Source organism: Lissotriton vulgaris, chromosome 5 (assembly GCF_964263255.1).
Source record: "Lissotriton vulgaris chromosome 5, aLisVul1.2, whole genome shotgun sequence".
Taxonomy (NCBI): Eukaryota; Metazoa; Chordata; class Amphibia; order Caudata; family Salamandridae; genus Lissotriton; species Lissotriton vulgaris.
The window spans coordinates 2003804766-2003822030 of NC_141693.1; the positions used below are offsets into that span (position 1 = coordinate 2003804766).

The window sequence follows — 17265 nt, forward strand, 5'->3', positions numbered from 1 at the left end:
AAAATCCACCATGGTTGTGGCATTGCCCTAGCCACACCAGACCTAGATGAGAGAGTCCTAAAGGAACAAACCATATTCAACGTCTGGGGCATCCTGATCCCTTATCGGATGAACTAAAGAGCCAAGAAGAATATCCTAGCTCTGGACAATCGAGCCCACGGTTATTCTCAGTACTGCGAGGAGCACACGCAACAGCACCAAGTATAGGGGAAATGAAGAACTAAGGGCACACTCTTCCAAAAGCAAAGCCAGACTAGAGTGGAGCAGGGTCTCCAGGACAATAAACATCAAACCTGAAAGACCAGGACACTCCAAGCTTAATGCATCCTCTTGTGAGAACTCCCTGAAAATCTGTTCCTGGAACATCAATGGCCTGGGAGTTAAGACCTCGGATCCAGAACTGCAATCCTACCTGCAGAAATTTGACATCATCTTGTTCCAAGAAACATGCAGTGGAGCACCAACTGCACGGCGTGGTTTTAACTTGCTCTATCTACCGGCGACAAGAAGTACCAAATTCGGCCACAATAAGGGAGGCCTAGCGACATACAGCTCCATAAGTAGCATTTACTCAGCAGAATATTGCCATACAACTTAGTTCCACCCAATGCAATGCAAGTAAACAGTATCACTTTACAGGGGAAGACAAATAAGAGTATATAATACTCGTAAACCTTTATCTGCACCCATGCGATAAAACCAGAGGGAGTCAATAATTAAAGGAAGAACCGGCGAAAATGATAACAGAAGAGAAAGCAAACAGCTGGATAATCACAGGGGACTTTAATCTAAACATGCTCAGCAAAAGAGCTGAGGACATCCACTCAGAAGAGGATACATTTGTATGGGAGGAAACACCTCAAGATAACAACACAGATGGAAGACCTACAAAAACCTCGAAAAAGCTATTGGGGTTTCTAACGCAACTGGGCTCTCATGCACTAAACTGTAGATTTCCCGTAGATCGCCCACAGACAGCAATATTCAACAAAGCAGTAGCAAGGTCAACAATTGACTATACTTTCTGCTCCCGCAGTACATTCCTAAAAGTAAGGGACTATCGCATTGGGCACATGGATTCTAGCGACCACCTTCCCCAAGAAATCACGGTAGAAGAGCCATCAACATGCAAATTGCCCCCAGTAAACACACTCTGCTCAGAATTTACCAATAATGAGAAAAGAGTAAAATGCAGAACCAACGACCCCGACGGCCTCCTTTCCTTTGCAAAACCACTCCTGGAAGAAGCAGAAGAAGCCGACCAAGATATAATATAAGGCTGGGAGGTGTTTACAAAAACCCTACGGAACAGCTACAGAGACACAAAGGGACATTCTCTAAATAGGAGAACATCTGGCTCCCAAAATCAACGGTCAGGCTGAAAACTATGGAACAACACCGAACTAAAAAAGTTAAAAGCATTGATAAATCACACACTACGGAGGCTTAAGAAAGACCCTACAGCATTGCAAGAATTGAGGCAGCTAAAAGCCACCCGCAAAAAAACAATTTGGCAAAATAAAAAGGAAGCAGAAGAATCTCTTTGGGCTAGACTCCTGCACGACATTAAAAACAACAATAGCGCACAATTTTGGAAGAAGATTAACGCTCTGTCTAATTCGCAAGGCCAGTGCATCAATTTCAACGTCACAGAAGAGGCTTGGATAACTTATCTTGAATTACACTTTAATAAAGAACAGACCCCCCAAATTTGCTTAACTAACCTTGCGTCCACCCTGGAAACCCAATCACCCCATTTTAACTCCAATGCAGAACTTGGACAGGATCTCATAATTACTAACAGACAAGTTCATAAAAGAATCTTGAAAGGCAGACAAGAGGGAGCTCCTGGCCCAAACGGAATCCCGCCCATATTATTCAAACAAGATCCAGAATTTTGGGCTTCAGTTCTAAAACCGATCTTCGACACAATTCTGCAAACGTCAACTGTTCAATCATCATGGAGCGGCTCGATAATTTCTCCCATCTATAAAAAAGGCAACAGGAGCGGCCCAAAGAGCTATCGGTTGGCAGTTCTTCTGGAGAATGAAGCCAAATATCATGCCGGTGCACTCCGCCAAGAACTAACAACATGGGCCACATAAATCAAAGCAAAACCCTACAATCAAACCGGTTTCTGTAGAGATATGGGCACTGCCACTAACATCTCCGCCCTCTCATTAATGATAGATGCTGCACTTGTAATTAGACAGCCCGTGTACATGTGCTTCATCGATTACATCTCAGCATTTGACCATATGAACAGAAATATTCTGTGGCAAAAATTAAAAAGGCGAAGTATTCCAACACTACTTCTAAAACAACTCATTCTGTTGCATAGTAACACCTGGGTACAAGTAAAATTGGGGGCTGGAGAACATCTAACGAAAAAGATAAACACAACCTCAGGTTTAAAACAAGACTGTGTGCTTGTCACTATACTTTTTAATCTCTTCATGGCCAAGCTCTCAATTCAACTCAATGGAAGCAACTCACATGTCTCGAAGCTAGGAGGCCGTCAGCTATCCAATCTCCTATATGCAGATGACCTGGTACTCATCAACCGGACACCTATAGGACTACAACGCTTGCTTGACATCACATCTCAATACTCGGAGACCAACAAATTAACTATTAATCAAGAAAAAACAAAAGTCATGTGTGTAAATTACCGGAAAACAAAAACAAAGTACAACTGGCACCTGGCAAAAGTCAAGCTGGAAGTTGTACAAGACTACAAATACTTGGGGGTCATGATGGATAACAAAGGCAACTACAAAGCGCAATGTGAGGCAATAAAAAAGGGGGGACTAACGACAGCGGTGGCATTAAGAAATCTGAACAACATGACCGCTGGACCAAGCTTTCTCCCCCTGACCAGGGTGATGCAGGCTAAATTAATTCCATCAATCACCTATGGAAGTGAAGCCATGAGGGGGCGAGACGCGGAAACATTTCAAGAGCCCTGAGAATAATATACAGGTTGCCTGGATATACATCTGCGGCGCAAATGAGGCTTGAATTCGGGATGCAAAGACAAGAGCTGGCCTGTAAAGGAGCTTTCGTTAAAACCTGGTATAAGATCAAAAAAGGGCAGCCAGAAACGTTAAACTCCTACTTATGGAGGGAACTAGAAGCCTCAGAGATCTGCCCAGCTAGACACGTCTTAGACAGTGCACTGGACTAGCTGGGGCTACAGCAACTCTGGAAATCGACGGGGTCCATGTCAAGCTTCAATAAAATCGTAAACAACACTGTCAAAAATGAATCTATTATACAAGACAAAGCGGACTTGAAAGAAAGCGCACACGGCTGGCTCACTGTACAGCGACTCCTCAAGCATACCTCCTATCTAACTTCTCCAAAACCACCAAAGAGAAGTTTCTGAAATTTCAGTTAGGCTTATTGCGGTCTGCTTATCACCTGCCGCCATGGTTACGCCCCCTCCGAAGCCGGCAATCTGCTGTCTCTGTGAGGAAGGAGAGGAGGACATAGTCCACATCATGACCAAATGCCGGGAACTGATGCAGGAGCACCGGTCACTACTTAGACCAATCTTTAACAAGAAACAAATATGGTCGTGCAGACAAGCGGTGCTCGCAAGTTTCTCAGGTGAAGACATTCAACTAAGCTCCTGCCTGGTAACATTTTTAACTGTTGTGGATCTCAGACTAAAACGGATACTGCCAGATCATCAAAGAAGTAGCACTGGAACCGGGAGGGAGCCGGCCCGCTAACCCATCATGTAATAGCCTTAACAGCACTTTGTACATCAAGCACTAAGCATTTCTGCACATCCAAGCCTCAAGGAAAAGCATCAACAGGCTAACCTCGGCCAATCTTGTATTGAGCAACAAAAGTTGATGCAGCACCATCCACTTTAAACTGGTACCCATTCGCCCACACTCATTCTGCAGCCAAGACCCTGACCAGGGAGGTGATTCTACCTCACGAACTGCTGCTAAATTACCGCAAACAAAAAAAGACAACAAAAAAAAATGATGAAGAAACTGGACTATGCGTTACCAAGGCCGGAGGAGCGGATCTCTTTTGCATTTTTAAGAGTGTTCTTAACTGTGGCTATTAACCTTTTAAATTGATGTTTTACTGTTTTACAAAAGATGGCCAACTTTTGTAAAGGTTTTAATCAACTGTACAATAAACGTATTACTTACTTACAATGTTTTCCAATAGAAGATAGCGGGCCTCCGGATTGTGGCTGCTTATGAGCAGGCCACTAGGTTGTGGAATCATAGCTCCTGGTGTTAGGCTCAGGGCAAAGCGGGATCTAAGTTCGCACCCAGAGTCCACCCTCAGCGGCGAAGGGGCAGCTAGGTGCAGGGTACCCTGTTGATTGCAATGGGGATTCTCCGGTTTCAACAAAGACTGCAGGCTCGAGGACGAAGATCTTCTGGAGGTGACCACCAGTTAGAGAGGTCAGTTGGGATGCCTGGGGATGCTGAGACACCGTCAGTTGAACCACCCAAGGCCATGGAGTTCAGGTGCAGGCGTGTCTTTAGGCGTTGAGTCTCTCTTACCAGCTCCATTTGCAGTCGGGGGGAGTCTCCAGAAAGAGACTGTAGGCTTCATTGGGAGTTCTGAGGCAGGTCAGAGATCACCAGATCTCGGGTCAGGATCACCAGCGAGACCTCCTCAAGGTGGTGAGCCAATTGAACTCGGGCCTTAGGCGATGGGTGCAGAGTTGTGCAGACTCGCGGATATGGCTGGAGCCAGAGTCTGTGGGTGAACAAATCTGTTGTTCAGGGGAGACAAAGTCTTTCCTTAGGAAGGCAGGGCAGGTCCTTGGGGTTCTTGAGGTATCTGGCTGCAGGACACACCAGAGTTTCGCTTCTGCAGGTTCAAGGTGGGGACAGGCTGGGAGGGCTGTGGCCAAGTCAGTGGGCGTCCTTCTCTTCTTAGCTTCGGCACGGCTGTTCGGTACTTCTTCTTTTGTTCTTGGTCATTGCTTGTCTGAGGAGGCAAGGTTTGGGGATGCCTCTAAATACTAGATTTAGGGACATTACATGTAAGTAAAGGTTGGGACCAATGGGTCCCTTCCTTGGGGTGTGTACACCCCCTATTATGGCACCCTCCAGTGGGAGGGGTGCGTATGCCTCACTCTGGTTGGCTGGGTCCCCCCATCAGCAAGATGGCAGGGACTGAGGGTTGTGCTTCACATTGCCTCCCCCACCTGAGGGGGTGGGGTTGCAAAGGTGGGCACACCTCCCTTCCTCACTTGGTTTTCCAATGTGGGGGTTAGAACCGGTGGGGACCAGTTGCTGGAAGCAGCAAAAGGCCTGGGGAAGCTTACAAAGACAGCAAGCCTTTGAAGCTTCCCCGTCGTGGACCTTGCCTGTCCTGGGGGAGAAGGCTTGGCACCTTGTACCAGGATGTGCATTGTTTCAGACCCCCGAGAGCAGCAGGCTCTCGACCAAGGGGCCTAAAAACATGTCTGTTGGTGGCAGCTGCGGAAACTAATGTTAGGTCATTTTTTAGGTGGCATCTCTAAGATGCTCTCCGTGTGCATTTTTCATGAAATACCCCACTGGCATCAGTGTGGGTTTAATGTGCTGAGAAGTTTGATACCAAACTTCTCAGTTTACAGTAAAGCCATTATGGCACTGTGGAGTTCATAATGACAAACTCCCAGCACCATATACTCTTACTGGGATTATTTCACTTACAATGTCTAAGAATTGTCTTCGAGCAATCAAGGGAGAATGGATCACATGTCCTGTTTTTGTCAGGTTCTATAGGTTTTCTCATCTAAAAAACCCTCATTCACGTAATGCTCGTGGTGGCGGTATATCTTGATTGTCCGTTTGTGTCTTTTACGTGATCAGCATCATCATCGGGTCTTATCTGTGCTTACCTCCTACTGGAGGGAGACCAACTGGTTATTCGCAGTAGTGATCAGGAATAGTGAGTGAGCTTAAAACTGCCTCCTTATCCCTGGTTCAGATTTATTCTGTCAGGGGTGGGGCAAGGCTAAAAAAAAGGTGTGTTGAATAAATAGAAGGGTTACTGTTCTATGGCACCTATGTTAGAAGGTGAGTGGTCAAGCGTCTCTTTCCCCCTTTTGATTATGAGATAAGAATTGGCTTAGACACTGTCGGGGTGCAGGGCTCATGCGCCTGTATCCTCACCACTGGTATAGCGCACCCAGCTAGAGGGGTGGCTGATCTATGCCAGGCCAGTGGGTTGTATGCATGGCACACAGGGATGTGTGCCATATCGAATCTTCACTTTGTTCTGCACCAAAACACGCAGCCTGCAAAGGCAGTGTATGAGTGTAAAGGTACCGGGCCTCTAAGGAAGGCACAATAAGTGCTGCAGCCCTTAGAGGTCTTCCTTGGTCACTGTGCCCTGGGTAAGGGCTGATCTGTGGCCAGAGTGCCAATTGGGTTTTGTCTTCAATGCAGTTTTAGGGAAAGAAAATAGGCTCTGGGTACCTGATTGGCAGGAGCCCAGGGCACACTTAGTCAAAGTACATCAGCAGTTCAGCAAAAAGTGGGGGCAACCATGCAAAAAGAGGGCATTTTCTTTCAGTAGTCCTACCCCCTCATACTCCCTTCAGCCGTACACCTCTTGTTACAGCTCACCTTCCCTGGCTACCCTCTCACACTCTCTTTACCCATACACTCATCTGTTACAGCTCACAGTCCCTGGCCACCCTCACACTCTCTTCACCCATACACCTCCCTTGTTAGAGCTCAGAGTCCCTGGACACCCTCACTCTCTCTTCACCCATGCACCTCCCTTGTTAGAGCTCACAGTCCCTGGACACCCCTCACACTTCTTTCGCCCGTGCACCTCTCGTTACAGCTCTCCTTCATTGGCTGCCCCTCACACTCAACTACTCCCAGACACCTCACTGGCCGCAGCGCACCCAAGTCCCCATCACTCCCCCAACCACGGCCTTACCTCTCCTCCAGCTCCTCACTGTCCTCCTGTCTGCTCTGCTCATCCAGGGCTTTGCTCAGCAGCTCACGGCTGCTGTTGGAGACCAGGAGGGCCTGAGAGGCGGCAGCAGTCACCTCAGCAGCGACACCCCGGTGTCTGAAAAAAAAAAATGGCTGTTGGTGGAGTGTGACTCACCAGAAGAATGTAAATGTAAATGTATGTAATGTAAATGTATGAAGCTTATATAGCGCATGACTTACCCTGGGGCATCTCCGCGCTTGCTTAGGGAACCCGTCCTGGTATTCCCCTGTGAGATAACCCTGGCAGGGTATCCACAAGGTGAAAGCCAGGCATCCCACCGCGAGGGGCCGATGTGGAGATTAAGCAAGCTATTGCCCAGAGTCGCAGAGTGTGAACCCGTGAGTCGAGAAGGCACCAGAGCGAGAATTATCGAGTCCGTGGAATTATTGAGCCCAAGACCCGCCGAGGCGGGGAATTGAACCCTGGTCCAGGGCCGAACTCAAGCTCCAGGTCTGCCGCCTCTAACCCCTGAGCCACACTTCTCCACAGAAGAAGCACATGAACTCAGAGAGGGAGGGACAACATCTGGGGGCCTAGGCTAACAAACATGCAGCAGGAAAGGGACACCATCTGGGGGGGGGGGGAGGATATTAAACATGCAGCAGGAAAGAGACACCAGTGGAGGGGGGGCAGGATAACAAACATGCAACAGGAAAGAGACACCATTGGGGGGGGGCAGGCTAATGAACACACAGCAGGAAAGAGACACCATTGGGGGGGGCAGGCTAATGAACACACAGCCGGAAAGAGACGCCAGTGGAGGGGGGGGGCAGGCTATTGAACACACAGCAGGAAAGGGACACCATTGGTGGGGGGGCAGGATATTAAACATGCAGCAGGAAAGGGACATCATTTGGGGGCTAATGAACACACAGCAGGAAAGGGACAACATCTGAGGGTTCATGCAAAAAGATACCACATGTAGTCATAGGGTCAAGCCTGCAAAACACCCAGGAAGGGACAGCATACAAAGATCCTATAAAGCCTAAACAAGCACATCACAGCCAACAAGACTGGCCTTGGCAAGTTGGTGAAATGGTTATTGTAAGGTCTGCATAACATGCGTATAAAGGCTCTCAGCCAAGAGTCTTCGTCCATTGGTTTGTTATAATGTGATTCAAATGATATTCCGCCACTTACAGCATACAGCACGGGGGAATGGTTCAGTCTGCTTCTGCCATTGGCTAACTGCACTGTGAGTGACGGCACTTGTCCCTTGCACCAGGAGCACATCCACACGCAAAGTATTACCCTTTAGTGCCACTGATGACTATGGCAATGTGTGCATTTTAAGATTAAAAAAGCTTTAGTTTCTAGCCAATGTTTTTTGTAGACTTATAAGGATCCATCAGCTTCCCAAACAATAACCTTTTACAAAAACCATGAAAAAACAAACATTGACAGAGCCAAAAAGATGGCGGGCAACACCATATTTGTTTTGCCAAAGCTTGTTTATTTTTAGGTCTGCTGTTTTTGTTTGAATTTACTAAAATTACATTTATCATATACTTAATTACAGGGTCATACGGCAGGTGTCTTCATTGATTCAATCTTGTATTGTCTCATTCACATTTTTCTTCTACCTTCTACAGAATGCAAAGTGAGCAGTGGGTCCGCCCACTGCAGTCATTGGCTAACTGCTCTGTGAGTGATAGCATCCAGACTTCTGTGCCTGGAACTAGTACAGCAATGCATGCATTTAGAGAGTAAAACGTATTTTTGCTTTTAACCACTGTTAGATTGAGGGCACAGCAACTTTCCTAGCATTAAAGTTGTGCTAAAACCATGACAAAGCAAAACAACCATTGACAAAGCATGCTTGCAACCTCGGCATTATCCTGAAAAGCAATCTCACTGTGGAAAGCCATGAAAAGCTAGATCAATGCAGTCTCATCTGCCCGCTTCCTCACTCTTCGCATGCTCCGGAAAATCTTCAAATGGCTCCCTGTAAACACCTGACGAACTGTCACTCAAACTCCAGTCACAAACTGTCTTGACTACGGCACCGCACTCTACTCAGGAATCACCACTCACCTCATGAAGAGACTGCAAACCAGACAAAACTCAGCAACCAGACTCATCCTCAACCTCCCCAAATCACCCCTCGCCTTGAGAAACTCTACTGGCTCCCCATCCAGAAGAGATGCCAATTCAAGATGCTGACCCCCGCCTACAAAGCCCTACACAACCAAGGACCAGCACACATCAACCACCACCTGAACCTCCTCTAACCCTCCAGACATCGGTGCTGCGCCCCCTCTCCCTTGCTTTTTCCCTCACATCCACTGAAGCAACAGTGGAGGGCGCTCCTCCTCCTACCTCGCTGTTAAATCCTGGAACGACCCACCCCTTCACCTCCAGACCTCCGTCTCTTGTCTAGAAATTCGGAAAGGTCTCAAGACCTGGCAGGTCAACTAAACCCACAAAAAGAAGCAAGGACCTCAGCGCCCGGATACCTTCACGGGTGATTAGCTGCGCTTTATAAATCCTGAGTGAAAAAGCCAAAAGACTGGCAGCTAATACCAGACCTATCGGCTTTGCAAATGCTTGCTTGTCAATGCTTGTTTTTATTGCAAACATGCTCTATAAATAAATAGAAGAAAAAAATGGGGAAAATGAATAAACATGGCAGACATAAATTTGCACTAACGTTTTGCATAAAATAAGAAAATATCTCGTGTAATTTTAACAGACAGAATGAATATTTCTAAAAAGGTTGGTGTACTTATAACAGGAAAAGAAGCTATTGTATTTTTATTGCACATCGCAGCATCGCAGAAGAATATGATTCTCACTGGCAGATAGAAAATGTCTGATTGGCTTCGAATAAGTGTACCTTGAAGTCACGGTTTAAACACACAATGATGACTAAAAAATACACGAAGCAAGATAGACAATAAAAAGAAAAAAACATTGGCAACGCCAATCCTGGCACTGAAGGACATGTCTTTTTAGGCAGATGTGCACATGTGAAAAAGCAAAATGCTATCAATTACGGTGCAAGAGAGCCAATGGCTGGTGTGGGCTGGCCCACTGCGCCATCCTGTACGGTGTGGTGGAGGAACAACATGTGATTAGCATTGGAACAGACCAATGGATGTAGAAGGGTGACCCAAATCCCCCCTATATGTCAGTATTTTTTAGGTATGGTGTTCAAGGCATGGTTAGGGTTGGAAGTTAGGGACGGCTCGTAAGGATTTTCCTTTTTTGTCATTCCCAAACACCCATCTGACCCTTTAACATAACATGTGTTTGCAAAGCTCACATTCACCCAGACGGTGATCTTGGCGCTGAATAACAGATGTTTATTGTTACCTAACTCACTGGCACTGATTTAACAACCTCAGCAGGATGAAAGCCTGAGTGGACCTGCTGGGATTTGAACCTCTAGCCACGAGGACAATGACAGGCCCCTGCAGTGTGTGCATTAGTCCACTGAGCCACCTGACCCTTTCCAGCCTTGGTGACGGTCAGAGGTTTATCCCACCCAAGGCCTTGGATACCTCCCGTCCAGCTGCAGCTGACCTCACCTTTCTGCCAGGCTTCTGAACTCAGTGGCCAGGAGGCTCCAGTCCGAAGGGATGTCCCAGAGATCCCGGGGGAAAACCTGAAAGAAATACAGGATGAAATCAGGGAATGTCTGGAACAACTTGGAGGGGTGGAGTAGATCCCACCCAAGGGGTGTGTGGGCATCGGTGTCGGGCAGGGAGATGGTTTGTGTGACTGCAGGTGGGGTGTGCAAAGCTGTAGATGGAAGGGGGCGTAACATTGCACACCAGGAGTGCATCCCAAGGTGGGCCAACATTGTGTCATTGCACGTGGTTGAGCAGATCCCATCCAAGGGGTGTGTGGACATTGCTGTCGGGGCGATGGTTTGTGTGACTGCAGGTGGGTGTGCAGCGCGGTATACAGAAGGGGATGTACCACTGAACACTAGGGGGCAGATTTACGAGGAAGTGCTGCAACGCAGCAACGCAAGCCCTTTGGCTGCACAATGCTGCAGCACTTCCAAAGCACAGGAATGCAACATATTTACAATATTATGTCGCATAGCTATGCTGTACCCTGCGCTGGCGCACAAACAGCTGCCGTGCATTGACACAGGCACACTTGCATCGTAGTGCAAGGACGTCTGCGTCATGGGGAGATTGTTTTTGTGCAGGAAGGGGCACCTTCCTGCACAAAAACAATCACTACAGGCATTTTCCTCTTTCAATGTGTGCTGTTGAATGCAGCACGCATTGATGGCGTAGCATTCAGACGCATTCCATATTTACGATTCCTCGTAAATCTGGAAGTGTCTCTTGTTCAATGGATGTTGCGTGGGATCATCCACAGCAACACGCATGGAATGCTCCTTTCACACAAAGTGCTGCGTGTAAAGTGGCCATATTTACAAGGAGAGGAAAAGTCACCCAGGGTGGCTTTTCCTGACCTTCTAAATATGGAACAGAAAAAAATGCCACCAGTATGTCACAAAAAGTGTTGTACTGGTGGCGCAGTGGGCTTGTAAATCTGCCCCTAGGAGTGTAAACCAAGGTGGGCCAACATTGTGTCATTGCACGTGGTGTGGGGGGCACTGCCGATGGTTGAGGGGCGTACCACTACCTTTGGTGGCTTCTAATTGTGGCGCATGCATGGGTAAGTATGCATCATTGAACGTTGTGAATAGTTTTGATTGCATGCAGGGGTGTGTACCATTTCAAAGGGAGGGGGCTGGTGTACCTTCGCTTGAGAGGGAGGCCAGTACCACTGTATGAGGGGTGTAATATCAGCATTGCAGAGTGGGTATGTTCTGTTACACACAGATGGGGTGTGAACCATCTCAAGGGTGTACCCAATATGGGTGCAGGTAGATACCACTGTACTGTTGCAAATGGTATGGCCCTTACACTAAAGGATACATACCATAAAGGATGTGGGGATCGTGCACTTTTGCATGATGTGGAGGTGTGTATACCCTCCCCAGTGGGTAATGCACTCTTGCACAACGTGGATGTGTTTAATAGTGTTTCAGGTGTATACCCCTGCACAGTGGGTAATGCACTCTTGCCCAACGTGGAGGTGTGTAATAGTGTTTTGGGGTTTATTCTCCTGCACAGTGAGTAGTGCACTCTTGCACGATGTGGATGTGTATAATAGTGTTTTGGGGTGCATACCCCTGCACAGTGAAAAATACACCTGTGCACAAAGTGGAGGTACGTAATAGTGTCTTGGGGTGTATACCCCTGCACAGAGAGTAATGCAGACTTGCAAGAAGTGGAGGTATGTATTAGTGTCTTGCGGTGTATACCCCTGCACAGTGGGTAATGCACACTTGCAGGATGAGGAGGTGTGTAATAGTGTTTTGGGGTGTATTCCCCTGCACAGTGGGTAATGCTCTTTTATGTCAACAGACAACTGACACAATTCATCGAAGACAACGTCATCCTCGACCCATCCCAATCCGGATTACGAAGAAACCACAGCACCGAGACCACCATGCTCGCCGCCACAGACGACATCCACACCCTCCTGGAACAAGGCCACTCCGCAGCCATCATCCTACTCGACCTATCAGCGGCCTTTGACACCGTCTCCAACCGCACACTAATCGCCAGACTTCACGACGCCGGCATACAAGGAACAGCCCTGGACTGGATCCGATCATTCCTCACAGGAAGAGGCCAAAGGATCAGACTCCCACCCTTCCTCTCCAATCCCACGAAAATCACCTGCGGAGTCCCTCAAGGGTCATCACTGAGCCCTACCCGCTTCAACATCTACATGACCCCCCTTGCATCCATCGTTCGACAATACGGCCTCAACATCGTATCCTACGCTGACGACACCCAGCTCATCCTCTCCCTCACCAAAGACCCCACCACCGCCAAACTCAACTTCCAGAAAGGAATGCAAGACGTTGCAGTCTGGATGACCTACAGTTGCCTGAAGCTCAACGCCGAGAAGACAGAAGTCCTCATCCTTGGAACCACCCCCTCAGCATGGGACAACACCTGGTGCCTGAGTGCCCTCGGGAGACCACCCACCCTCTCGGACCATGCCTAAAACCTTGCCAACGTTCTCAACTCGTCACTCACCATGAACCAACAGGTCAACGCCCTCACCTCCCACTGTTTCAACACCCTCCGCATCCTCCGCAAGACCTTCAAATGGATCCCCCCAGAGTCAAGTAAGAAAGTCACCCATACACTCATCACCAGCAGACTGGACTATGGAAACGCACTCTACACTGGCATCAACAAGTCCCTACTCCTCAACTCCAGACAATACAGAACACCACCGCCAAGCTCGTCCTCGGCATTCCCCGCACGAACACATCAGCCAATACCTTCGAAGTCTCCACTGACTCCCCGTGGAGAAAAGAGTCACCTTCAAAATCCTCTCTCACGCCTACAAATACCTACACAACAACGGACCCAAATACCTGAACGACAGAATCAACTTCCACGTACCCAGAAGAAACCTCCGATCCACCAACCTCACACTGGCCGAAACCACACGCATCCACAGAGCCAGAGCAGGCGGAAGATCCTTCTCTTACATCGCAGCCATGACCTGGAATGAGCTACCGGCAGACATCAGACGCACCCATCCCTGAACACCTTCATAAAGACCCTCAAGACCTCGCTCTTCGGCTAAACAGACCGACGGACCCCCCTCCCCCCCTCAGCACCTTGAGACCCTCACAAGTGAGCAGCACGCTTACAATCCCCCTGATTGATTCATTCATTCATTGAACTTGGCACGCAGGTTAGTAGATATTTACCATTGTACGAAGCATGCCAGCTGCCAATCCAGCCTCTCTCTGCACCGATGCCATGGTGAAGTCCAGCTCCGACAGCATGGTGCAGCTCTTCTCCTGCAGGGGGCTGTGGCAGCTGATGTTGGCACTGCCCTTCAGCTGCTCCCAGGCACTGGACACCGAGCTCTCCAGCTGACCAATGTACTCCAAGAAGACGTCCCGGGCTTCTGTCAGTGTCCAGCATGCGACGATGCAAGGAAAGAACAGACATGTATCTTTAATAATCAATAGCCCATGTCCTGGGGGAAGGGGGGCTGTGCTGGGGTAAGAAATTCCCACCCTCAAGTCAGAAGCAAGGATTTTTGGAGTCTCATGTAAAATGACACTATACCATTTGGGTAAAGGTCTACACTAGCGACAAGGACATTTTTGAAGTACTCTGTTGCCCTCTAGTGGCCTCCTTGGGTTGTGCGGTAAGGCAGCTGCCTATAGTTGCGGCAATGCCCATGCTAGACAAGTAATTTCACACCAAGTGGTCTGTGGTGCACAGCCGCTCTGATGAAACTTACCTGTAATTATTTGCACTTGCAATCTTCTGTACTCACCGGTTCTCCCCAGTATGCAGACACACAACCCTCCACGAGGCGTCTCACCTCTCAACCCAGGTCTGCCCAGGCTCAGCATCTCTGGAAGCCAAGAACTCCTGTACAGAGTGAGATCCCCCACCAGTGGGGTAATACAGGCCCCTGCAGCCCCCTCGGTGAAGGGGGTCCCTAATCTCCAGGAGCCCCTCTCAGCACAGAACTCTGGCAAGAGAGGTCCTGATTTAGTCTGGAGGGGGGGGGGGCTCTCCATGTATATTGCAGGGGGGCACCCTCACGTTTCATTACACTAGTGCCTCCCACCACCTTAAATCTAAACCTGATTTCACCTTTCTGCAGGTGGGGGCGGGGCCTACCTGTCCACCCACCTCCCTCCCTCTTAGCTGTAGTGATACCTTGCAGCAGTTGGGGGCGGGGCACACCTGTCCACCCACCTCCCTCCCTCTTAGCTGTAGTGTCACCTTGCAGCAGGTGGGGGTGGGGTCTAGCTGACTGCCCACCTCCCTCCCTCTTAGCTGTAGTGATACCTTGCAGCTGGTGAGGGCGGGGCATACCTGTCCACTCACTGCCCTCACTCTGAGCTGTATTGCCACCTTGCAGCAGGTGGGAGCGGGGTCTTGCTGTCCACCCACCCCCCTCACTCTTAGCTGTAGTGTCACCTTGCAGCAGGTAGGGGCGGGGTCTAGCTGTCTACCCACCTACCTCACTGTTGTTGTATTCCTCACTTTGAATTCCTGGCTGCCTCATGGTCAGCGGGAGAGTTGATAATGGCTCATGTAAGCGATAATGGGCTTGATAATATGCCCTTGTAAATTTCCATAGAAGCCCAGGTTCTGGGGTTAACCTGGGCTTCTATGGGAATTTCAAAATAATTGTTTACAAGGAGTTTGCAATGCATTGTGGGACTTGTATTTTGAGCGCATAGTCAGGTAACTGATATTTGAAAAGCGCGCACAAACGCACTTTGCTAATAAGGTGTTTTAAGTTCCAACTGTGAACAAGGCTTTTGCCGAAACGTCAGGAAGTGTAAGTATGCTGCGCTGCTAAATGCCGGAATAAAAGCCTTCTTTTCCAGTATTGGGCCTCACTCTTTGTGTTACACTGGATGGTGTTTTGATGGGTTACTCTGAGACCATTTTTCGTGAGCCCGCCTTGAAGGGTCAGGGGCTCCAGATTCGGGGAATCTCTGTCTGTGTGTGTGTGTGTGCATATATATACACACACACACACCAAGGTGTATTGAGAATGAATGGGTATATGAGTGTCTGTATGGATAATTCAGTGGGTGCGTGACTGACTGTATAAGTGGGTGATTATATGTGTCTCAGTGAATGGATGGTGAGTGACTAATCTGTGTGAATGTCTGTATCAGTCTGTCGGTTGGTGTGTAAGTGGCTGCATGGGTTGGTGATTAGCTACATGAGTGTCTATACTGGTTATTGATTGGTTGTCTGAGTGCCTGTGTGGGTGCCTGAGTATCTGTGTGGATGGGTGAGGGGGTGTGTGGGTGAATCTCTGGGTATATGGGTTCAGCAGTGCGCCTGCGAGGGGCTGTATGGGTGAGTAAGTGTGTGTATGGCTGTGTCAGTGAGTGAATGGATGTCTCAGTGGTATATGGGTGAGTAACTGCAGATGTGAAAGGCAGTATATGTGAGTGTGGGAGTATATAGGTGTCTATGTGAGAGTGAGTGATTGTGAGATTGGCTGTATAGATGAGTGCGTGCTTGTGTCAGTGATTGTATAAGAGAGTAAGTATGTGCTAGTATCTGTATAAATAAGTGAGGTGGTGTGTTTATAACTGTATAGGTGAGTAAATGAGAGTGTGATTGACTCTTTGGGTGGCTGACTAGGTGTGTGAGTAACTCAATGGGTGAGTGGGGGTGTGTGATTGTCTGTATGGTTGTATGAGTACATAAATCAGGGGCTGTATTGGTGAGTGACTGCGTGTATGAGTGGTTGTATGGGAGAGTGAGTGGATGTGTGTATAGACCTATGAATCAGTGAATGGGTTTGTACTAACTGGTATTGGTCTGTCTATGCTTTTGAGAATGGTAGTCTGAATGTTTGGAGTAGGTGTATAAAAGGTTATATTAGGGTGTGAGTGAGTGCATCAGAGATTATGCGGATGATGTCATCCCTAATGTCACTGACCATGTCATGAGTGATGTAATATGTAGGTCTGGGCAGAGCTGGCGTAGTGCCTCTACGCGTAGCTCCACAGAGTTAGAAAAAAACTCAGTAGAGCTCCGCTCCGCTCCCTCACTGCTCCCTCCCCACTCCAAAATGCTTTAAAAAGATATAAAAAAAGGCACTTACCTGTATTTCTGCCGCCTCCCCGGCTTGGACGCTCTCCTTCCTGTTCCTCTCGCGTCCTCGACGTCCTTCTTCATAAAAAAAAACCACTATGTTGTAAGTCTTGCGCGTATGCATGCACACGTGCAAGGCACACAATGTGGTGTTTTTTTTTAATGAAGAAGGACGTCGAGAAACACCTTCAGAAACGCTTCTCTGAAGAATATTCGTAGACGGCACTGGGACACAAGGTCCATTGCTTGGCTCTGGAGAGTGTGTGCCCTTCATAGAGTTCCCCATAGCCAGTTCTGTAGGTTTTTTGCCTCAGCACGCAACACACGGGCCTGATTCACAGAACTAACTTAAGACAAAATCGTAAACTTACTACCATTTTGGTATTCACAGAAGGCACTTACTCATGTTTGTATTCACAGAAGGCACTTACTCATTTCGGTATTCACAGAAGGCACTTACTCATTTTTGTATTCACAGAAGGCACTTACTCATTCTGGTATTCACAGAAGGCACTTACTCATTTTGGTATTCACAGAAGGCACTTACTCATTTTTGTATTCACAGAAGGCACTTACTCATTTCGGTATTCACAGAAGGCACTTACTCATTTTTGTATTCACAGAAGGC

The 17265-nt window shown here is 48.2% G+C and overlaps 1 protein-coding gene across 1 annotated transcript in view; it reads right to left on the reverse strand.

Annotated features, from left to right (window-relative positions):
• The window catches only part of LAMC3 (laminin subunit gamma 3), a 713512-nt gene that overhangs the window by 131630 nt on the left and 564617 nt on the right, over positions 1-17265 (reverse strand). The window contains exons 19-21 of the mRNA XM_086924802.1: positions 13754-13956; positions 10515-10591; positions 6925-7059 (exon numbers count right to left, since the gene is read on the reverse strand). Of these exons, the coding sequence (XP_086780928.1) occupies positions 6925-7059; positions 10515-10591; positions 13754-13956 (415 nt within the window). The remainder of the gene's footprint in view (positions 1-6924; positions 7060-10514; positions 10592-13753; positions 13957-17265) is intronic.